Here is a 24745-nt window from a genome sequence, read left to right as displayed (position 1 = left end):
CCTTGCACCCTACACGAACAGCCGGGTGCGAAGCAGAGTGTCTGCCTCGTTTTCTTCTTTACGCCCACTGAGTCCATGCTGCTAGCAGTAAAGAACGAGAACTTGCACGAACAAATAGCGCAATCTTGTAAGAAAAAAATGAACACACGACGATGTGCAGCACAACACCTTTTCTTCCTCCATGCAAAACACGAAAGAAGGCTCGTGAGCAAGCGCCATGAGAGAACAGGAAGCATTGATAGATGGATGGATTGATATGACTGTAACCTTTAGAATGAGCACGACCTACTATACTCCTGACCTGCCCAGCTGGCGGTGGTCTACAAAGTTGCCTGCGCTGGCTCGGATTCTGAACTTTGCCGCCTAGGGGGCGCTCGAGTTACCCCAGCTAGGATGGACATCATTTGAGGGCAGGTAAGCTAGCAGCAAGATAAAATTTGAGAAGCGATTGAGAGAAATGGGAGAGGAGCGTTGGGCTAGGAAGGTATTCAGCTACTTGTACATGAAGAATGTCGATACAAAATGGAGGAAGCGAACCAGAAAATTGACTGGTAAATACTTAGAAAGCAGCAGGGGGCCGAATCAAAAAGAATTATCGGTTAAGAAGAAGGTAGAGGAAGCTGAGACTGATATGTGGAGAATTGGCATGATTAAGAAGTCCGCACTAGAGATCTATAGAACTTTTAAGCAGGAAATTGCCAAAGAAATTTTTATGATAATACTCTGGGTAGTTCTCTACTGTTTGAGGCCAGGACGGGAGTATTGCCAACCAAGGCATATCGGGCCAATTCGAAGGGGTAGACACGGTATGCAGTGCGTGTGGAGAGGAAGAAGAAACTGCCGAACACTTGATAATGTTTTCTAAAGGGCTTCACCCTATAGTTCAGGATGCTGGCGCAGAGTTTTTGAAAGCACTGGGGTTTAGGGGCAGGGAGGGCAAAATACACTTTAAACGAGTAGAAATAACTAGAAGGAGGTTACCTAATTGGTGGCTAAAGTTAAGGTACCAGTGAAAATTAAAGCCTTCACTGCAAAGTACGAATCCTCAACCTCACTATTTAAAGGAAAAAAGTAAATCTAGTTTTTGGTTCACTAGGTATTACGTCTTGGTGGCGCTAGCCACCGTCCGATCTAAAGGGTACAGCCATATCCATTCATCCATCCTGAGCGCCGGTGAATGCATGGGAATGCATGGGTTGCCGCTGGTTTGAGAAGAGTTTCATCACGCATTGAGTAAATGTGGTGGTTATCTTGAATCATTTTATTTCACGTGACTTTTAAAATCTTCTTTTGCATTTTAGTTGACATTTCAGTGCATTATTTTTCAAATAGAATCGCAAATCAGGTACAAACACAGAGATCAGAGCGCAAAACAAGAAAGAATGACGACGTAGACAGGTTGTAAAAAGCTCTGGCCACCAAATGTTTGTTTAACTCATGATACCAGGTATATGTGTATACAATGGTAGACTTGTTGCCGTTGGATTACACTCACCTGGCTTGCATTTACTGTCTGGGCAAGAAAGGGCAAGGCCTATGACATTTGAAAGTGGCCACAGCATCCAGTGCGCATAGAAAACAACCCAATACAGATCATTTTGCGCATAAATGCCTTTCGTCTCAATTGGCAAATGTAGATCGCAGGTACATGAACAATCAATGGAAGACACTCTGCAACTGTTTTGAAACGAAACAACACTTAAAATCACTTATTCAAAACTAATTCTTCACACAATGGGTGTGTTTCAAAGCCTAGTTGCATAACCACATGTACATGGCTTCCATATGTGCATTCTTGTCATCTTTCCTCTTTTTTTTTTTGCTAATAAACAGTTGTAAGTATAGCGCGTCGTTGTTTACTTTCTTGAGGTTGTCGGTTTATTTTTTTTACGCTAATATGCGTCTCAGTCTGTCATGCACCACCAACCAGCCCAGCAACTCATTGTTTAGAGACACGTAGTCTTTTACAACACATTACATTTTCAGCATGCCAGACAACCCTTAATTGAGCAGACTTACCCTTCATAGAAATCACCTTGATCCATTTTTCACGGACCTCGGTCACTGGAAACTCATGAAAACTCACATCGGGGGGTCTTCCCTTGGTTCGCAGAAAGGCACGCAACACACCACCATCGTCATCGACCACCTCAGTGTCCTCACCCCGCTCCAACGCAGTGTGCCAAATGTGGAACCCCCGCACCTGCAGGTCTCAATACCCATGACTGCCACCCCAAGTGCCTCCTCTGCCACGGCGCCCATGAGACTGGGACCAGTGGCTGCACGGCAAAATATAGGAAACGCAAGAAGCCCTCAACATCTCCTCGAGGAACCACCTCATATTCGTCACAGCCAGACAGCGGCACTAACCTGCATCTGTCGGCTCCACCACTCCACGCCGACACTCAGGCATTCCCACCGCTCGAAGCACCAGCGGCGGTACCTCAGGTGAGCAGTTGGGCAGGGAATGCTGCTTCTAAGCCTCTCTCACCCCCTTCTGTCGATCCTCCTTCTCCCGAACTTGCGGCCCTTCGCCAGCAAGTTGCGGCACTTCAAAAGCAAAATTCTCTTTTAACTAAACAACTCGAACTTATAAATAAGCGACTTCAACCCCAACAACAGTGTACTGCAAGGCCATCCGGTATTGCCTCCGCTGTCCAGGCGGCTACGCCAGCTACGGCCAAGCTTAGTCCTTGCGCTAAGTCCACTTCCATTAAACCGCCGGTTCAAGCAGCCATGTGTACTCCAGCACTCGGAACCGGTGCCGCACCTACTCCAGAAGCTCTTGAGGCTCCTGGGGCACCTCAGGTTCTCTTGCCCGCTAACGGAACTCTCCCTAGCGAGGAGCGCGCCCCGCGCATAGAGGAACGCCTTACGCGCGTCGAAGCTTCGATTAATCACCTCCTCACCAGCTTCTCTGTCCAACGCATAGTAGTAGAGGTTACCCAGGCTATTCAAGCCTGGGCAATCACCCAGTTTCAACCCAAGGCATCGCGTTCCCGCTCCTGCTCGGTGAGCAGTGAAAGTGCAGCTCCACGGCGTCGTCGTAATGTGGCTACCACCACCCCGCCGTCGGACAATCCGGCCTCTGTGCCTCTCCCTGCCTCTGAGGATTCCGAGCGGGACATGGAGGGCCGAACATAAAACCTAAGACAATCACGATGGCTACCAATCGTACGTCCCGTTCAAACATTGCGTCTCAATTCGAGATCATACAGTGGAACCCTGGAGGCTTCGGGAACAGGCGAAAGAGTTCACATCTTTGCCTTTTCCTCAGCTCACTTGGCTCTCAGCCGGCCGTCTTGGCGCTCCAAGAATCTGGCCCTCCTCCATCCCTTTCTGGATACTGCTCCTATGTAGGTGGCACCACCACATGTCTCCTCGTGCATAAAGCTTACACGGCGATACAGATTGACCTCGATCTGGATCTTCCTTACGACTACTGCATGATATCAGTGCTGTCTCAGCGGAGGGGCCAACCATCAATACATATCTTAAACGTGTACTGTCCCCCTTCGCCTTGCTAGGGCTTCGTTTGCGCATCTCTTCCATCGGGCGCTGCGTATAGCGGCCCGACAACCACTGGTGATTGTCGGGGACTTTAATGCCCCCAGCCCTCACTGGGGTTACCACTACGAGAAGGCCCGGGGCAGAGAGCTCAAGGAGCTCATTTCCTCGCTGAGCCTCACGCTTCTTACCGATCCGGCACAACCCACACGTTCCGGCAACTCGGTCACGCGAGACACATGCCCCGACCTCTCCCTCACCCGTCACATCCGCGATGCTACATGGGAAAACTTAGGCGAAACCCTAGGCAGCGATCACTTTTTACTCCGCATTTCGTTCACACCGCGGCAGAAAATGCGCCAGCACTGGGGCCAAGCCCGTCTCACCGATTGAACTCAGTTCAGAATGGAACCATTTTCCGCCGTCCTCTCCTCGACCGAATATGCAGCGTGGGCATCATACACCCTCCATTTGAAACAAGCGAACACTCGCACCCTTGCAACCTCTAATTTGACTCCTGCAATCGATCCACACCTCCTACATCTTTGGCACGCTCGCCGCGGGCTCGTAAGGCGCTGGAAACGCAACAAACTTAATCGGAAACTTCGCGCTCGCATTGAGGCGCTCACTGCAGAGGCGGCCGCATACTCTGCACAACTTTCCGATGCTAACTGGGCAGACACCTGTTCGAAGGCTGCAAACCAGATGAGCTCTAAGAGTGCGTGGCGACTTTTTAGAAGCCTTCTCGATCCCTCCACCACCAGGGGAGAAACGCAACGCCAGCTCCACCGTGCTCTGCATGCCTTTCAGGGCACTACGGATCAACTCGCGCGAGAACTTTGTGACCGCTACATCTGCCGCACAATTGATCCCGCGGGCCCAGCATATACGTATTCCGGCGCCCCTAACAACGACCTCGACGCCGCATACACGCTTTCCGATTTACGATTTGCACTCACGAAAATGCGACGGGGCACGGCCCCTGGACGCGACGGAATCACAGTATCGCTCCTGGCAAATCTTCCCGACCAAGCACACCTCTCGCTACTCCACCTTATAAATTCGATATGGGACGGCTCTCCGCTGCCAACGGAATGGACCATATCGGTCGTGACATTCATACCCAAATCGGCAAAGTCCGTTAGTATCGAGGCACTGAGACCCATCTCACTTACGTCCTGCGCAGGCAAACTCATGGAAACCATGGTTCGCGAACGCCTTTCCGCCTACTTGGAGGCCAGGAGGACCTTTGCCGACACGATGTTTGGCTTTCGCCCGCATCTGTCGGCGCAGGACGTCCTGCTCCAGCTTCAACACGATATCATAGAGCCGACTACTATGCGCCATAACGATAAAGCCGTGCTCGCTCTCGATCTCCGCGGGGCGTTCGACAACGTCAAACACAGCACTATACTCACTAACCTGTCTACCACAAACTGCGGGCAGAAGACTTTCAACTACATTCGCGCCTTTCTATCACATCGCACCCTCTTCATTCGCCTTAATTCTACCGAACACGGCCCGTACTTATTAGGCACGCGGTGTACACCTCAAGGGGCAGTCCTGTCTCCTCTGCTTTTTAACCTGGCGATGATGAACCTCCCCTCTCTTCTAAGCGAGGTCGAGGGAATACAACACGCACTATATGCGGACGATATCACAATCTGGACCAACACCGGCTCCTTAGCGCAAATCGAAGAACGCCTGCAAAAGGCTGCCCTTCTGGTGGATACCTACGCTGGTTCATGCGGCCTGCTCTCCAGCTAAATCGGCTCTTCTTTCAGTCTCTCCGCTACCGCCGCCTAAAATTTTTCTTCCGTCTGGGCCCGTCCCGTCAGTGCAAAATATTCGGGTTCTTGGCCTTCACCTCACATCGTCCTTGGATCCAAAGGGCACAATAGCAGGCGACAGACGCACCAGCAAGCAGGTGAGCCGCATGATACGGCGAGTGTCTACCAAGCGCGGCGGCCTCCGCGGGTCTCAGTCCCTCCGATTGGCCCACACGTTTGTGACCAGTCGCGTCCTCTACGCCTTGCCTTACCTTCGCCTGCGTCGTCGACACGAGCACCAGCTGGACGTCCTTCTTCGTTCAGTATACAAACGCGCTCTGTACCTACCTATTGCAACTTCCAACAGCCGATTCGCGGCTCTGGGGGTACACAACACCTTTGCAGAGATGCGCGAAGCTCATCGCGTTAACCAAATCAATCGACTGTCACAGACGCCTTCAGGGCGCCGTCTTCTACACAGACCTGGCCTTAACCCGATATCTGACCAAGACCCTCTGCAGCCGGTACCAGAGCTCTGGCGTCAAAAGCTATGGGTGGAACCTCTACCCCGTAATATGAACCCCGACCTCCATCCTGGCCGTAGACTAGTACGCGCCGCGGCCCTTTATACGCGACACTCCGATCATCCTGGTGTTTTCTACGTGGACCTCTCGGGTCCCTCCCCCTCGGGTCACTTCACGGCTGCCGTGATTACAGAGGGCAAACACGTCGATGGCCTCTCCTTTCCAGCAGACACAGTAACGCACGCTGAAGAGGTTGCCATAGCTTTGGCAGCATCTCACCCTGCCTCACGCACCATCCTGACGGACTCGCGCTCGGCCTGTTCTCAGTACCTTCAGGGTTCCATTGCCCCGCTGGCGGCTAGCCTACTACAGGCAGCCTCTTGGCGCTTTAACCCTCATCCCATTCGTATAGTCTGGACCCCAGGCCACTCGGGCCTGCCCGGCAACGAGGCGGCAAATGCCGCTGCCCGCGCTTCTCCTTTCCGGGCCGTTACCCCTCCATGTCCCGAGACGGAATCTGGCAATACCAACCTGACGCGCGCTTTCGCGAAATTTTGGCTTATTACCGGGCTTCGCGCCGCCTCTACCCGGACCCCGCACGCGGTTTGGAGAAAGCGGACGAACGACTGCTACGCCGCCTGCAGACTAACACCTTTATCAGTCCGGCGGTCACCAGGCACTTTTTGCCGGAAATCAATGGCACCTGCTCGACCTGTCATGTCCTCGCCGACACATATCACGTCGTAGCATCGTGCCCAGTTAATCCCGTCCCTTTCTCATCCCCTTTTCCTATCCCAACTAGAGACTAGGCTTGGGAGGAGCACCTGTTCGGCTGCTCTACCTTGGCTGCGCAACGCTCCTTGGTGGAGCGCGCACGGGCAGCTTCCAGCTCCACTGGCGTCCCGGAATAGGGTCTGGCCACTCTAGCACGCCGATGGGCCACGTCGGCACTCTCTAGTAGACTTTTTCTGAAATAAATGTTTTTTACCACCACCACCACCATCGTGATGGTTGATTTGCACCAAGAAACCTCGCTTCGCTGGTGTACAACCTGCACCTACTTGAACGCTTCTGTCACAGCTCAGCACGAGCAGACGGTAGCAAAAGATTGTCATTATACTTTTAAGTTTATTCAAAAGGAGGCACTTATTCACTTTAATCGTCCAGAGTGTATGCACGCGTAAACAATGCTGCTTTTCCACAAGCTTTGCGCGAGCAGACGACAAAAAAAAAGTCAGATCCCACATACAGTGGGAATCGATGATAAGTGAAACACGAATAAGAAAGCTTGATATGTCACTTTAAAATCAGCACGACGCTACGAGGTAGAGGTAAATGAGGCCGTACATGACTTCCTTGTCATGATTATCATGTTTGGACGTGTCGTTTACCTTCGTCATCCATTGAAGTAACGTGATACCAAATTTAGTATATGTGGAGCTAGCGAAACGGCCGCGAGCACGCTATGAGCGTGGTAAGTTGTCATGTTCTTAAATCACACGTGTGTCAGGATTATCGTGTTTGCAGCAGTCATATATTTCGTCACCCATTGACGTCACGTAACACCTGATTTGGTATAGTGTGGAGCTATAGCAAAATGGTCGCGAGCGCATCATGAAGGGCCCTATATACTCCAATGTAGCATTGACGCGCGCGCACGCTGGGCACAGCAACGCTACGTCAGCGAAACGCAAGCACTCGTTTAGACGCCAGGCGCAAGTGACGCGACCAGCGTCCGTCGGCGCGGCCTGACGGTAATTTCGCGCCGATAACACTGCGTCTCTCTCTTTTCGTGACGGAAGGACGCCGGACGCGCTGAAACGCGCATGCGTCAAAGCAACGCCTCCTCTAGAAAGATGCCTGAGGAATGGCTCGCGCTCCCAGCGGAGTTGGCCTGCCTTCAGTTTTAAACAAGCTCCGCGCGGTGGCTCTCGCGACCGATACTATTATCACAACGATGGGCGGTACCAGCTAAGCGTTTTTCATCTGCGGCCCATAGGGGCGCGTCAGTCGAGAGTTGTTTGAAACCTGCAACTGTACACCACTGTTTCGGAGGCTATGCAAGGTGTTGCGTTGTTGCACCGTCCGCCACAGGTGACGCTAGCGACCGAGAACATTTCGAAATGAAGGAGAGAAAGAATGTGGCAGCTGTTTTTTTCTCATTCGGCACGCATCTTCCTAGAGGAGGCGTTGGTCAAAGCAACGCAGCGCGCGCCTGCGAGTATCTGGCAGGACCGCTACCTGGCGTGGCAACGCCGGCGTGACTCTACAAAACGAACGCCGGCGAGCACGCGCACCGTGTCGCGTCGAAAAGTATTGGCGCCTTGACTGTGGCATGTAGTCATGTTGTCACATTACACGCATCTCATGATTATCATGTCTGCACCAGTCACACACCTTCTTCATTCATTGACGTCACGTAATACCAAATTCAGCATATGTGAAGCTAGCGAAACGGCCGCGAGTGCATCATGAGTGCGGCTTGTCGTCATGTTTTTGCATGACACGCATGTCGTGATTATCATGTTTGGATGTGTTATTTACGTATGTCGTCCGTTCGCGTCGCGTAATGCCGAGTTTGGTACATGTGAAACTAGCGACACTGCCACGAGCGCATCATGAGCGTAGCATGTAGTCATGTTGTTACATGACACACATCTCATGTTTATCATGTTTACACCAGTATCATACTTTCGTAATCCACTCACGTCCCGTAATACCAAATTTGGTATGAGTGAAGCTAGCGAAACGGCCGCCAGCGCATCCTGAGCGTTGCATGTAGACATGTTACGTGACACGCATCTAATGATTATCATGTTTGCACCAGTCACATACCTTCGTCAATACCTCACGTACCGTATTACCAAATTTGGTAAATGTGACGCTAGCAAAACGGCCGCGAGCGCATCATGAGCGTGGCATGTAGTGATGTTGTTACGTGACACGCATGGCATGATTTTCATGTTAGGGTCTGTCGCTTGTGTTCGCCATGCAATCATGTCATACCATACCAGTTTTGCAACATGCCATGTGAACGAAACCACCGCATGAGCTGCAGGACCATGAAATGTAAATCATGACATTCATGACATACATGTCATAATTATCATGTCATAACTACTCAAACATGTTATTCATACTGTCATGTTATGCCATACCAAGTTTGGTATTGACACCATTATTGAAACGGCCAGGAGAGCTAAAAGTCGTAGGCGGCTAGATAGATAGATAGATAGATAGATAGATAGATAGATAGATAGATAGATAGATAGATAGATAGATAGATAGATAGTAAGAATACTGTTAGACGCCACGCCGGGGTGATGCAACCGTTTAATAGGCCGAACAGCAGCGAGACAGCAGCCAGCGGTTTCAGCAGCAGCACGAGCCTCTGCTACAACAAACGTCTTCTTCATCATCTCTAGCAAGCCCGTATTTTTGTCACTGCAAGATAGATAGATAGATAGATAGATAGATAGATAGATAGATAGATAGATAGATAGATAGATAGATAGATAGATAGATAGATAGATACGCTCAAAGTCACCGAAGTTCACTAAGAAATGCTTTGCATTTAAAAGCGCGGCGACCCATGTTTCGGCCGCCAGCAACCAGTGTGGATGAGGTAAGTTGCAGCGCCACAGGGCACTTAGCGGCAGGCGCCAATACCAGAAAGGGCGTGCTGGCGCTTCGCTCGCTGGGCAGGTCAGTAAAACACAGTAGGTCGTGAGATTGAGTGGTGGCTAACGCTACCTGTAATACTTAAAAACCAAAAACTAAATTTATCTTTTTTTTTAAATTTCCTTTAAATAGTGAAGTTGAGGACTGGTACTTTGCAGTAAAAAAATTAACTTTCACTCGTGCCTTGATTTTAGCCACCAATCAGATAACCTTCTAGTTAATTCTACCCGCTTAAAGTCTATTTTGCCCTTTCTGTTCCTAAACCCCAGTGCTTTGAAAATTTCTTTCTACGCGCTTTGCATACCGTGTCTACCCATTTGTCCATATCCCTGCCACTATAATAGCTTGACCATTGCGACTGTTTATAGGTGTTGTGTGATTTTGACCACCGAGTATTCACTATTTCTACTTGCTTTCCTGGCTTTCCCGCGCTGGCTGCTCGTGTATGAACGTGTTGATTTGGTGCGCTGTTGGGTGACTCGCGCAGTGCTTCCATCGCGTTGTTCCTGTAGCCAAAATGGGATACGTGTTCTGCCTCGTCATATTTCAAAGCGGCAACCGGCGAAAGCTGAAGCTGGCTACGGGAGCCTACTCCGAGTTGGTGGAGAAACTGACCGAAATCGTGGATGTCGATCACAAAAACACCCTGGTAGATTTTTTTTTTTCTTGCACCCCCCTGCATGACCCGCACGTTGTGACACGTAGTTTGTCCCAGTTAAAATGAGCTAAGGTGAACTGCATGCAGCCGCACGGCATCCTGTGTTTTGGAAATGGGGAGTATGCAAGAGCCGATGGTGTCTCCACTGCCGATGTGCATTTTACTCCCTCTTTTGGGTGTTACTTTGAACGATCCGATACGCTCCTTGTCGAGAATGCGCAAAAGTGAATTCATCGCTTGGAGCCCACAAACACAATGCATACTTAAAGAATCTCTAACCGCCGTTCTTTTTAATTGCTCGTAACATTTGTACATTTAAGTGACGACGCAGAACGGACACAACGTTAGCGCTAACTTTTAGCAAGTGTGTGTGTGTTTTTTTTTTTCAAGACTTTATTGCTCTGTGTCTGTCTCCCCCCCCCCCCCCCCCTCTCCTTTTCAAGTTGTTCGAGAGATTTAATTTAGCTGACACGCAAGATCAATGTTCTCAAGGCTGATGCATTTCGAGAAAAATCAATTAAATAACCGCATTCTTAATCCGCACTTGTTAAGAGTTGTCACTTTCGTTGTGTTCTTCCTGTGTGCCTGTCCATCAAGCAATTTATAGTTTTAAATGAGGCACCATGTAAGCGTACAGTGAAACATGCCCGTTTTAAAGGTAACTCTAGCGAGTGTGACAACAGTTTTGTTGTTATGGAAATAGGGAATGCAGTCATGTTCAGCAATTTAGCCCTAGAACTGTGTACACATGCTAAAGGTTTTCCAAGTGGGAAGGTAGATATACGAGTGCTTGCTGGCACAGTCATGTACAGTGTGTTGGTTGCTTGGTTATATGAGCATCGCATTGTCCTACAGAGTTTTTGGGGACCTAGGCCCAGATCTTCCTCGATGTCGAGTCCATCAGTGTGCAGAAACTGCTATAGCATGCGTAACGTCGAAAATTTTCTGTGCTTCCACCAATTTCTTTTCGAGTTTTATCTGAATATATCGCTAGGAATTATAGCGTCAGTCGCAGCTGCCCATAAAAGAAAATAATAACCTTTTGGTGCTTGTAATGTTCAAGCTAACATCGCCAAACTCCATGTTTGAAGCTTGCATCCCTTCAATGGGCGATAGAGAAACCAAAGGCTACAACAGAAGACACTTCGATATATCCCAGCTCGCGATAAACTATGGAAGTGCATGTTTCAGCTTTGCTACTGACAGCTCCTTATATATAGGTATCTTTGTGTTACAAAACAATAGTTGCTATGTCGAGTACTTATGTTTTCTTTCCTGGAAGCTACTTGCTCACTACTTTCCCATCGAGAATTTCATGTCATGCTTACTTATTGTGCACATGTGGTTTGAAAACTAGATGTGTTAGAGACACATTTGTAAACCAACAAGAGACACAAAAGATGGATGATGGCTGTTCTGGGGCAAAAATATGCCTACGAAACGGTGCAACTGTTACTAGAGTGTAGTATAAGTATTCGAACTTGATATTGAGGGGGCCATAAGTTTTTTATATGTGGTAGTTGTAACAGTAGCGATACAAAACGCCAATAACTGATTGGCAGTTTGTGTCATGGGGATATCCCAAATACAACATCGAATTATTCTCGGTTTCAAGCCCAATCTGAATGATGTAGCTTTTTCCTCTCTGCTTGCGGCCTTTCAGACTAAACAGACTTAGACATGGTATGGTGAAATAATAACAGTACTAAGTTCATGTGACGAAACCGGCCATTAATTGAATCCCTTTATTAGAGACACATGACGGAGCAGTTTTTGTCCCTTATATACGGGTTCTCTTATAAGCCTGGTATTGCATTCCCATTTCCTGATCAATCCTTACACCTATGTATGCACACTAGTGTCTCTTATATTAGAGTCTGTCAAGGGTGGAACAATATTTGAAGCAGAATGTGACTACCTTCTCAGCCAAATTTTCAATATTGCAAGGACATTGTTCTTCAATAATTATTTCACTATTTATGCCACTGTTTGAGTTTTGAACCTTATGCAACCCAAATGTTTCTTTATTACAGCTGGTATTGCTGCAGCACTAGCACTTTTTGTTTGGGTATGAAAATGTCGTTGAAAAAAGCTTTCCCTAAGGTGTTTGCATTTATTGTATTATTACTGACAATTCACTATTTCAGTCTTATGTATAGCGAGGTTCAAGTGTAGTGCGAGGGATTCGACAGCTCACTGATGATAATGTGTGGTAATACCACGTCGTGTGAATCATGACGTATCCTTGCTTTAGAACTTCCTTTCTTTTTCAATAAAATCCTGCATCTCATACAGGTCCAGATGTTTGACACTGATCTGGACGATTTCGTGGACCTTGTACCTGGAGAGAAAATTCCTAACAAAGCAAAACTACGCGTCATCTCAAGGAAGGCTTCAGCGCTGTGCAATCCAGCTGTGGCTACTGCTGGTCGGAGTGTTGCACCCCCTTGTCTGCGAAATCTGTTAGTATTGTTTCACGTCAGCTATTTTTATCCAACATACTGCTGAGTCATGGTGCCCTATATAAACCTTTTGGCTGTTGACAAGCATGGGTCCCGGACGGCTTCGAGTTTTGTGCACTGACACAGCCTAGTTAGCATGGGCGGGGAATCGAAAAGAGCCTTAGCCCGCTCATTTTCGATGCTTTTCTCTCTGTGATTCGCCATATATTTCAAATACATTCTCTTCTAGGCTCCACACAGCATTATAAAATCTAGTCCTTCACTTCAGGTGCCTTCCTTTTCCCTGAAAGCAAAAAAAAAGTTTTTTTTACTCTACCACAACATAAAAAAACTAGCTTTTTGCTTCGACATTAAGAGCGGTAACTGAAGCGATCGGAAGTTTCTTGGGAAGCAACACGTGCAGCTGCTATTGCAATGCTAAAACCGAGCTAAACGGCAAATGTAGACAGATGTCTTCTTCAAATATTTTTGAATATTGTGGTCACTAATGACGCAACAAATATGTTTTACACAGTGTTTAATTTAAGGGTCATTGTCTTGCATGGAAAGACGTCATGCCGCCGCTTGTGTGGGGAAATAAGTTTTCTTAAGTAGGCCGATGGGGTACTATCTACTGTGCTTGGTTCAGTGTAAATGTAGCGACATTTTGTTTTTTTCGAATATTTTAAACATTTCCTCTGCAGCTCTTCAGATCCCATGTGCAGGAGTTCTGTCTAACCAATACCTTTGGCAAGATTAATCAAAGCGTTTTTCGGTCTTGTGATTGAAGTACTGCTTACAATGCGTCCTTACCTGCGAGATTAATTGTTCAAACACATGAAGTGTGTTTACACATCTATCCAGTGACCTTAGTACTTGGATGCATGTGAAAAAGGTGAGGGCTGGCTGTCAAGCTATTTCTGTGAAGCAGTTAAATATTGTCATACGTCATGTGAAAAAAAAGTGCACTTGCTGTCTGTCACTCTGCAGTTTATTTCGCAGAACGGGCCTTTTAATTCTGTACATGAAAAATTTCTTTTGAAATTTGCAGTCCTGTAACAGAGCCACCTTTAGCCAAAGAACAAAGGGAAGTTTCGGTGCAAGCATGTGAAGCTGAAATTCAAGAAGCCAGCAGTGGTTCCATGGAGACACCTGAACCAGTGTTGTGAGCTGACCATATTCGTTCATTCATTCATTTTACCTTAAAGACCCCACAGGGGTGTTACATAAAGGGTGGGGTATAGAATACAAACAGGAAAAAAAATTACAGAGCCTGTTCACAAAATACTCTTGTTGATGTGTCCGTGAAGGCAGTTGAGGTGGCGATAAAAGTGATGTGGTGAGGAAGGCCGTTCCAGTCTCTGACTGTGCGATGAAAAAATGATGACGAGCAAGCGACAGTGGGTGCAATTGGGCGAGCAACGTTATATGAATGGCCAATGCGCACTGGAATGCGCGAAGAAGGTGAAATGTAAGGTGTGCGACGAAGTGAACTGTTGTAGAACTTGTGATGTAATGATAAGCTCGCGATACAGCGGCGATGAGCCATAGATTCCGATCCAGAATCTGCTTTTAAAGATGAAACACTGATGTCGTATGAGAATGATGAATGAATATACCTAACTCCGCGACTCTGCACGGACTCCATGGCGTCGTTGAGGTAGTTCTGATGAGGATTTTATATGGGCGATTCATACTCAAGCTTAGGCCGGACCACTGTTTTATATGCGAGTAGTTTTATGGGTTGAGGAGCACTGCAAAGGTTACGTTTGTGAATTCCTAAAGTTTTGTTTGCAGATGAAGTTATATTAGTCACATGGGAGCACCAGTTGAGATCATGTGTAATTGTGATGCCTAGGTACTTGTATGAGTTGACATGGTCGATGTCGGTGTCATCAATTGCGAAAGTAATGTGATTACGATTTTGTCTTGCGAGAAATCGACATGGACTTACATTTATTTGTATTCAAGACCACCATCCACTGATCACACCAGTTTTTAATGTTATTTATGTCATCCTGCAATGAGATGCGGTCGTGATTGTTAATGATAGATCGATGAAGGACGCAATCGTCTGCAAACAATCGATTGTTAGATGATACATAGGTTGGTATATCGTTTATGTATATTAAAATAAACAGCGGACCTAAAACGAAGCCCTGGGAAACGCCTGGCATGACTGGTAGAAATTCAGAAGCAGTATTGTTAATAATGACAGATTGTGATCGGTTACATAGAAATTTCTTTTTCCAATTTAGGACGTTAGGCTGCAAGTTTAAGTGAGAAAGTTTTAATATTAATTTTTGGTGAGGTACTTTATCAAATGCTTTCGCCAAGTCAAGGAAAATGAGTTCTGTTACAATGTTATGATCAAGGTTTGAGTGGAGGTCGTGCAGAAATGAGGCTAGTTGGGTTTCACGCGATAAGTTCTTACGAAAGCCATGCTGTGACGTATGGAAAAAGTTATTACTGTAAAAAAAATTGATAACCTGTGAAAATATGACGTGTTCCATGATTTTGCAATGTATACTAGTGATGAATATGGGGCGATAGTTCAATGGTGATTCACGGTTACCTGATTTGTAGACTGGAACGACCTTGCTCTTTTTCCACTCGTCTGGAAGGGTGCCTGATGATAATGATTGCGAGAACAGCAGAGTTAGGTACATGGGAGATATGCACTTGGTGTTTTTCAATAACGTCGAAGTGACTTCATCAACACCGGCTGATGAGGATAATTTGTGTTTGTCAATCAGTGCAGATATTTCGACTAGTGAAAAATGTACATCAGGCATTGAAGGCAATACAGGAACAGAAAATGCATGGCGAGGCATGGGCAGTTCAATTGTGAAAACAGATGCGGCACCGCAGTTAAACACATTGGCAATCTATGTCGGATAAAACTTCACAGTCTTTTAGAAATTGTGATACCAGAGGATGAATTGGGGTTGATGACCTGCCAGAATTTTCGGGGGTTGCTATTAAGCATGCGAGGTAGATCTGAATGAGAAAATGAATATTCATGTTGTTGAATAGCGACCAAGTAGGTGCGTTCAGCTTCGTATCTCAGGAGTTGAAGTTTGGCCGAAGTATAGCTGAGATGTGTTGGTGAACCATGGTTGGTTGCAATTTGGCCGGAGTACGGCTGTTGGTATATGTTGCGTAACAAGATTAGACAGCTTGTTCTGGAAGAGCGACAAGTTTTGTTTCATCGAGCGATTTTCAAAGCCCGATACGAATGATTCGTAGAATGCTTCTAATTCGCTATTCATAGCAACATAGCCTCCTTTAACGTATAAGCGGATTGTTTTGCGATCGGTGTAATGTTTGACAGGGAAAAAAGAAAAAACTGCATGAATTATTTTGTGATCGCCTATTTCGTGTAGACCGCTAATGGAGGACATGCTGCCCATATGTTTGAAATTTCATTCACTAGAGTTACAAGAGAGCGTGCATTAAGAAACAAGTGTACCTTGTATACGTGGCAGTGCAGTTGCTCGTTCAGCTGTACTATCTGCCCGTGTCTTCTGCTAGCTACTGTATTAGATGCAGACATGAATCGCATTCTTGATTATGTGCATTGAAAATAATTTCTGCCACTTATAGGTCGATGTCGCGGTCACTATAAAGAAAGACGAAGTGCTTTGGCTGAGGCCTCATTTTCTTTATACACTGCTGCTAGAAGAATGGCAATGCTCATGCTCTGTGGCGCAATGTTCTGCCTCCACGGTAAAAGAAAACATTTTTCTCTGCTGACCTTTTTTTACAGCGTCATCGAAATTCCTAGCGAGACTGTGCGCTGCTCAGACGCTGCTGTCCAGACCGTGCCATTTGGCGGTTGTGGCAGTCCTGGGTGCATGGCTGCGTGAGTACAATTGGAGTTCTGCCATAAAGGTTGTGCACTTAGAGCGTTGTATGTAAAACCCAACCTCTTAACTCGGGAATCGATTACTCAAAAACCTTTACGTCAGAGTAGCATTCTATCTCATTTCGAACACGATACCATTGGAGAGCTCATTTCACAGATGCCCTGGCGTCAGTTCTATCGATTGTGAGCAAATAGATTTAGATAGATGCAAATAGGTTATAAAAATTTTCTGTTAGTGTAGTAATCATACCAAAGACAAGCAGTGTGGCAAGCAGATGGTCCGCAACAGAGGTATGCTGGTGCGTGAATCTGTTTCAAAAAAAAGAAAAAAGGCCCTGTACAAATGCTCTGTGCTGTGCGGAGCCTCCTTAAGAAGTATGTTTTGACAGATTGCCAAAAAAGCGTTTTTTTATTTCATTACTAAAGAATGATGCACACTCTGAAGAGAGAAATCGTGCAACGGCAATTGCGGAGGAGCACTCAAAGGTAATTAAAAATGGTGCGAGAAACCATGCCTCATAACAAATGTTAGGCCTTGTTTACTTGTTTTCTATCATAATTTCTCATTGTATGTATTGTTTATAATAAATATGGCTAGATTGGTTCAATATATTCATTTCCTGTCATTTTCATGAGCAAATTGCAAATTTACAAAGCCCATGCTTTTGTAGTGTATTCATTGGTTTTATGTTGTGAAAACTATTCATGTGTGTTTAAAAACATATAGACACATTTTTCTCATGTGCTTGTTTTTGAAAATTGTCCAAATTTGATGTGCTTTGTTTGGAAAACTATCTGAAAAACAATTGCGCTAAAGGTTTCTCACTTTATACTTAAATCCATTCCAAATAGTCGAACTTAACCTTTTGAAAACTGTGTAAAATGTAATTTAAAAAATGATTAATTGGAAAGTGTGTCTTGTGGCATGTGACATGTGCGCACAATATTTTTTTTCTTGTCAGATATTTGTGTGAGCCTGTGGAATTAGCATGCTAGATTTCGCATTTGTAGTTTTTTGTTTTCGAGAAAAAACACATTTACACATACACTCTAGTATAAAATTTGGCTTAATAAAGCACTGACATCAAATTTCAGAATCGAGATGTGCCCTTCCTGTGATTGCTCGGTGTGCACAGATCATCTTGGCCAAATTTGAATCAAATCCACCCTGTGGTAGTTATTTTATTTCAACGGCAAGTAGCATACCAGAGTTTAATGAAAATGGAGTGCCCTGCGACATGGACACTAGTGCTACGTGTTCGGTCTGATACTACTTTCCACACATACCATCCCGAGTGACGCACGCTAGTAGCGATGACGTCTACGATGCGAGTGTTCTTATCGTGGCGCTGAATGGCGCCGAAGCCTGGATACTCACTCGCTCGTCACGTCTGATCATCGATGCACCGCTTTGAATGATTTCGCGAACACACCAAGATGAAAACCACCTATAAAAGAACAGCAAAAGAAAAGAGCATGATTAAAAGTATGCATGTCAATCAGCATGTCAGGGAACCGTTAGGAGTTGCGGGTGAGTTGCACTCGTCTCGTTCTAAGCGTGGAAAAAGCGCAATGCGGGTGTCTTTTCACGCCAACACGACCACAAGCTATCAAAGTGGAACAGCATTTAGACAAGATACCATTGCTAGCAAGTAACACGCAGGTATTGTTATAGTGTTTTAGTTCATCCGTAGACTTCTTTGCATCCGCGTAATACTGGGTTACTGCTGCCGCAACCGCGACAGACTGGATAGGTGGGGCCATCTGGAGGCGCAAAGAAGAACCTGGAAAGCAGGGAACGTATTCTATTTTTTCGCTGATGCTCCTTCCCGATAGCGAGATTCTATTGACCCCTTTGCCTATACCTGAATGCCGTGCACGCCAAAACACACCAATATAGCTAACTGAGACGCACGAGCGTACATGGCATCCTTGGGAACCTCCTCAGTACTGCTTGGAATGGTATCCATTTTGAAGTCGTTCTGTAAAGGGTCGACAGAAGCAAAAATAATTCGCAACGTCGTGAATCTCGGGGATTCCAAGCTCCAGACTCGGGTATTCAACTCGAGTCGACACTTTGTACGGCGACGACAACAATGCAGGTGACAAGGCATGTCTGAATGTTTCCGCCTAGCAGACGAAATGTTTGCGGAGCAGCTGAGGCTGACGCCACTGGGAGGTGGCCGTGAGGTCACGCCACTGGTAGTGCTCCCAGCGCTAGAAATGGTGGGATTGCCGGCTGTTTTGAGTCGTGCTAGATACCAGTGATATGAATCAATGAAAGTGATATACATTCCTCAGTTGCACTTTACGTCACGAATCGCTGGTACGGAGTCTATAGCTACTCGTTGACGCAAAAATCTTGGCATGAGTGAATTTAATGTCCGTGCTCCTTAAATACGAAACAATAACAAGACCTTTTTTCTTATTGCATGCAAAATTTCAGAATAAGATATGAAAAAATTTCTGCAATATAAAGTTTACACCAAGATGGTGTAATCATATGGTGGTTTTGGGACGTTAAACCCCACAAATCAATCAATCATTACACCAAGATGACCTATTTGCCCCATCCTACCCCCTTAATGAATCCAATATTGCGTGGCGGAGGTGTGAAATCCCACTAGGTGTTATGATTGCGCAACCTATGGTAGTTTCGTCTCACCGAATACAAATCGCTAAGGTACACTTGATTATCAGCAACAGCATCAATAAAGCATACCGAGCCTTATGGACGCATAGTGGGTACTACATCAATTTGTGAGGAGCAGGCGTTATGTATAGTTTAAAATCAACAAAGATAGATGGATATGTGGGGTTTAACGTCCCAAAACCACCCTATGATTATGAGAGACACCGTAGTGGAGGGCTCCGGAAATTTCGACCACCTGGGGTTCTTTAGCGTGCACCCAAATCTAAGCACACGGGCCTACAACATTTCCGCCTCCATCAGAAATGCAGCCGCCGCAGCCGGGATTCGATACCGGAACCTAAAATTAACAAACCATACTACCGTGTAGTTTGAAATGGACGAAGTCACGTGCGCACACATTCATTTTTCCTTGCGACACAGTTGAGGTGTGCACCGACAAATCAAGCCAGACTAGCAATTGAGATGCCGACGTTAACGAGGCCTAGCTGCTCTATCGTGTTTAACTTTCGGAGTCGAAGTTCAAGCATCCTTCTAGTTTTGCTGCTCTCTTATCGGCTGTTCGCTCTTGTGCTGTGCAGGAACGTCACACGAACGCAAGACGCATGGTGTGCCACGCAGCCATTCAGCATCACGGAAGCTAGTGTGGATATCACTCCCGCAGTAACGCGGGACAAAAAAGACCATCTCAAGTTTGTGCTGCCTCCTTCCTTCGGTGGCTGGTGCGACCTCTTCCTGCAGAGAAAGCGGCCAATCACCAGGAAGGTCCGGACGCACATCATCTCTGTGCTCTTCAAGGCTTGCTACAGGATGACCCTGTGAGTGAGTCACTTTTTTTAGCGTTTTTTTTTTTTTGCAGGGCATGATTTAAACTACATGGCTTAGAGACACTAAAGTTTATTGAGGAATCGATATAGGTTTTAATATTGTATTCTGACAGCTGGAATGTTGTCGATTTCATCGTCATAGCTTTAGTTATAGAAGAAAAAATGGAGGTAAACGATTCGTGTCTAGATTTCATGTCTTGATCCCTACACATATCGCGTATTTCAAAGTGTATTTTTCATATTTTGTCAGCATTGGCTTGAGGAAATTTTTGGAAACTTGGTATGTAGAGTCTCTGCACCACTCTTTTTCCCTTCCTGAAGGCGACGCCTTTCACATTTACCAATTAGGGTCTATGTAGGTACCAGCAGACGCTGTGAAAATTTATAATGTCATTATGGTGATTTTTGCAGAATCTTCAATGTGGTGTTGCCAGCTACATTTTTTTTTCACACTTTTTTTTTTCGCTTATTACGTGCATTCTTGTGTCAAGCATAGTGATTTTAGTATTGTGAAAGGGTAACTTGCTTGTTGTAGAAAAATAAAATAGTTCTCCCAACGATTGGCTGTAAGCCGATTAAAAAACACCCTTATGGGTGTCTCTGTTTAACAACGATTCTTACCTGCCCCGCCGCGGTGGTCTAGTGGCTAAGGTACTCGGCGGCTGACCCGCAGGTCGCGGGTTCGAATCTCGGCTGCGGCGGCTGCATTTTCGATGGAGGCGGAAATGTTGTAGGCTCGTGTGCTCAGATTTGGGTGCACGTTAAAGAACCCCAGGTGGTCGAAATTTCCGGAGCCCTCCACTACGGCGTCTCTCATAATCATATGGTGGTTTTGGGACGTTAAACCCCACATATAAAATCAAATTAACGATTCTTACCTAACTTGTGTGTCCTTCCTCAATTTAATGCCACACTCGCGGTGTTTTCAGCTGACTTGCGGTGCATGCGCCATCAGCGTATAATCAGAACGACGTGCGTCACAGTCTTGTGTGATCACATGATCAAGCCACCTACACTGCTACGTCGCTGCCCGACTCGGCACCCAGAAACCTAAACCAAACGTTGTCCACATAAACGAGGCAATACTAAATTATTTAGTGAGAATACGCGATGGTGCGTGTATCATTATTCCTGGCGCTATAAGAAACGCTGGCAGCAAAGAATGCGCAAGCTGCAAACTTGTGGCATCACCCCTTTAAAGTGAAGTGAGTATGATAACTAAATCTGCCCAGTGGTGGTGCAGACATCTAAATTGAAATTGAATTGAGGTTTACAATTGAATTCTGGCAATAAGTGGCAATGACCAGTGCTTGTCCCTTATATAAGGTGTCTCTTTTAAGCCTGATACCGTGTTCTGATTTTCGAACCAACTTTCAGTACTGGTGCACCTGTGTCTCTTATACCCAATCCCAATGTCTGTTATAACAGTGTCCCTTCTAAAGGGGTTCAGCTTTATAAAAGTAATTAGTGAATAATAGCTAGTTACACTTTGATATTACTGAACAGAAGCTTCATTTGTGGCATCAGGTAGAGGGTATCGTCATTACCGCCGCTGGTACTATGGCTGTTAGTCATCAATTATCCTACCAGAGAGCATGAAAATTTGGAGAAAGAAGCGTTTCAGCATTGGCAGACTCAGAAGTGCTTACGTGTTGGCTCTGACACGTGTAAGGGCTGCGAAGGCATTTCCATGATCAGGTGCCTGAAAAAAAGTCTGCTGTTGACTCTGGCAATATTTTTGTATTCAATCCAACATTGCTTATAGAATGTTCTACTGTATTTAAAGAAGCTAATATGGGTAATAGATGAAGTTGTGTTTGCTTCAAATATTATTGCTGTCATTCATAGCGCGAGGTCTCGAAATCTCTTTCTTGCAGATATCCAACATCGAGGCTGTACAAAAAGGTACTTGACTCGCTGGTGGCAAAGTACCCCCACGTGATTGAGGGAAGGTACAACAGGGTGAGACATTTTCACATGGTAGTTTCTGACTGTATGGCTTTTCAACATCCTGGCACATTTGAAAACTACAATTTTTCACCTGCATTGCCAAAACTTATAAAGCGCTCGGAAGAAAAGCACAAATGTTCGCAGTTGGATGAAGCTAGACGACAACTTAAGAAATTTATGTTGAAGAATACATTTCTATAAGAAGTGAGGCTTGTTTGATGTCGTGATTATGAAGTTTGACTGGACCTGGTGGCTTCTCTCTGAGAAGTGGCGAATGTTCTGGTTTGCTTAACTCTCGGGCGAGCGTCAGCACGATCCTCTGTGCTTGCAATGTTTGGCAGACGGTCTGGTTTAGCCCTGGTCAAGTCCTTCACTTTCCTAAGTATGGTTATTTCTGGAGACGTTTAAAAATGTAAAAGATGCCAAGAAATAGTTTTTGACTGTGATGACTGGAAACAAAAAACCTGCCACCTCTGCAATTGTTTGGAAACTGTAGCATCTTGAACAACTTTGCCAGGTTGCTAAAAGTTAGACTTTGATCTCTCTCTCTTTCTTAGACTATGACCAAAATGTGTGAGCGAGCTTTTACGCGGTGTCATTCTTGCGTGTGAATACAGCAAGTCACTTGCACTGCGGAATAGTCCGCGATCCACCGTTGCTGTGGAAAGGTGACGGCAGGAGTGCTCCTCGATGTCTTGCTTCATTGTATGAAAATAGAGGCAACGCTGTATCTGCTTGCCTCTCGCTGTCACAGTGCCATTGGTCGATTGCCCTGAGAAGCAGGTTCAAAACCGCACGCAAGAAGCTTGTGGCCGCTGCTGCTGTAGTCAAAGCACGAAGAACGCTGGGACTCGAGACAGAGCTGGTCCCTGATGACGACGAGCATGCCTACGCCCATACAGAGCTAGCGGTGAGTACATAGAGTGGTGAAGTTACCAGCACAAAGTGGCAGCGTTAGAGTTGCGTGAAGCAGAAAGTACTATGTTGCCTAGCCGTCTTCCTCTGTGCTACGGTGCTCGGCTGTTGACCGAAAGCTCATGGTTTCGGTCACTGCCGTGGTGGCTGCACTTTGATAAAGGCGAAATGCTGTAAGCCCCTGAGTTGTGCGATCCTCTTCTACAGCATGCCTGATATTGTGGTTCGGGCATGTGATACCCTAAATATTACTGAAAAGTGTAATAGCTGATTACTTTGAGTGAATTAATTAGAGGAAAATCAGATAATTCAGGCATGTTTTGTTGTTTCGGCCAACATGTGCATTGTTAAAAGGCATCAAGCTGTCATTGATTCGGTGCCGGACATGATGCTCTGTAAATGTGCATCGCACAAGAGCGAAAACAGCATTTGCTGGTGACCATACCAAGGCGGTGCAGTCCACGTTGCTGTCTTCATCAATTAGCGACCATGGTTTCGTGCACATGATCTGGCTCCCACCAGCTTCGTTTTAACTTGACGCAATGCACGCGCAACATCGCATAACCCAAACATGGCAAGAATTTTTTAAGAGGAAGCGCTTTCAACTGTGGTAGGCATTCTGGCATGAGAGTCATTGGCTACACTGCGATGGATGAATCATCAGTTGCTGGCCATATTACCTGGGAAAGAACTACATCGCCTTGTGCATGTGGTGGTGGTGGTTGGTGGGGGAGGGTGGCAGTACGGAATAAGAAAGAGGTGCCGAGATTGTTTTTGGATAATGAAGCACGGGAGCCTGGCACCATGGCAGCATAGAAAACGAAGTTGCAGGATGACAAAAATTGGGCCTTTTGAACTGCTCTTATAAAATTCAAGAAAGGGATAGTGTATTGATATGACAGATATTTTGTGATTGCGTCCTTTTGAGTGCTTGACTTTACGCACCACAGCCTTGGGCTGGGATAAAATAGGTTTTTTTTTACAAAAGTTGAGGCTGGTAGCTGGAAAAGAATGCAGCATTTCAACATTGAAAAGAGAGAAATTGATAATCTATGTTATTTCTTTCAATTTACCCCGGTAAAAATGCACTTGAAAAATTATTTGTGCTCGACCTGCCCATTTACTTCATCATTTACCTTGTGCAGTCTCTGCTAGCGAGTGGTACAAAGCCACAGGTTTGAAGGCATGGCTTCCATTAGCCTATTCACTCAGGTCAGTCTGTTCGTTGAAACGACATAATTTCTTTACTTGTCACAGCTTGCCAGTCAAGAGCCACCATTGAATTCATCAGGTGATTTGTCCGGGTGTAAGGACCCTCCAGTCCAGGCGGAAGAACTCAACGAGTCTAAAAACACGTCTACTCACAAGGCCGAAAATTCCAGCGATTCGGGAGCCACGCCTTCAAATTCCGTACAGTTCTGCGTTGTGTCAGAACCAATGGAATGTGTGTGGAAGAGTGAACAGTTGGAAGACGTGGAATGGGTGGATTATCCGGACTATTCTGACGCTGTTCTGGAAGACTTCACCGTGTATGACCCGCTTGGAATGTGCACTGATCAAAAAGCTTCCGAGGCACTGATGGCACAGCAGGGTAGTCTGGGTTCTCCAGATGAAAGGGACAGCTCTGACGAACCAGTGGAGGAAGTCAGGTACCATGCCAAACAAAAAAAATTATTGCCACTGTATAGATTAACCCTAGTTCTTCGATTAGATTAACGTAGTGACATTAAGTGCAGTCTGGTTCAGTTTAGACGACAGTTGCGTTATCGCTTTGAAAGTCATTGCACTCAAGGATGTTTGCACGTTCTAGGCTGACTGGAGTAAATCGTTCATTAGATGCGTGGGGCCGCTTCTTTCTTCTCTAGTTGCATCTGACAGTAGCTTCGCTAACAGTGGTTGCAGTGAGTGGGACTGGTTTCAAGCCATTACTTTGAGTTATTAATTGATTTTGTCAA

The 24745-nt window shown here is 46.0% G+C and overlaps 1 protein-coding gene across 2 annotated transcripts in view; it reads left to right on the top strand.

Moving 5' to 3' along the window:
- The first annotated feature begins 9819 nt into the window (after window positions 1-9819).
- LOC119183246 (uncharacterized) overlaps window positions 9820-24745 on the top strand; it is a 28596-nt gene continuing 13670 nt past the window's right edge. Inside the window, exons 1-8 of one of the 2 annotated variants that reach the window (XM_075868761.1) lie at window positions 9820-10130; window positions 12435-12601; window positions 13632-13745; window positions 16350-16445; window positions 19680-19916; window positions 21803-21887; window positions 22630-22785; window positions 24048-24439. In XM_075868761.1, the coding sequence (XP_075724876.1) occupies window positions 9999-10130; window positions 12435-12601; window positions 13632-13745; window positions 16350-16445; window positions 19680-19916; window positions 21803-21887; window positions 22630-22785; window positions 24048-24439 (1379 nt within the window). In that variant the 5' untranslated portion in view covers window positions 9820-9998. The remainder of the gene's footprint in view (window positions 10131-12434; window positions 12602-13631; window positions 13746-16349; window positions 16446-19679; window positions 19917-21802; window positions 21888-22629; window positions 22786-24047; window positions 24440-24745) is intronic. The other variant, XM_075868760.1, reaches the window with a different exon arrangement.

The sequence above is a fragment of the Rhipicephalus microplus genome, chromosome 7 (assembly GCF_043290135.1).
Source record: "Rhipicephalus microplus isolate Deutch F79 chromosome 7, USDA_Rmic, whole genome shotgun sequence".
NCBI classification, from domain to species: domain Eukaryota; kingdom Metazoa; phylum Arthropoda; class Arachnida; order Ixodida; family Ixodidae; genus Rhipicephalus; species Rhipicephalus microplus.
Note: the sequence above shows the minus strand (reverse complement) of the source record. Positions and strands in the feature narration are given on the sequence as shown.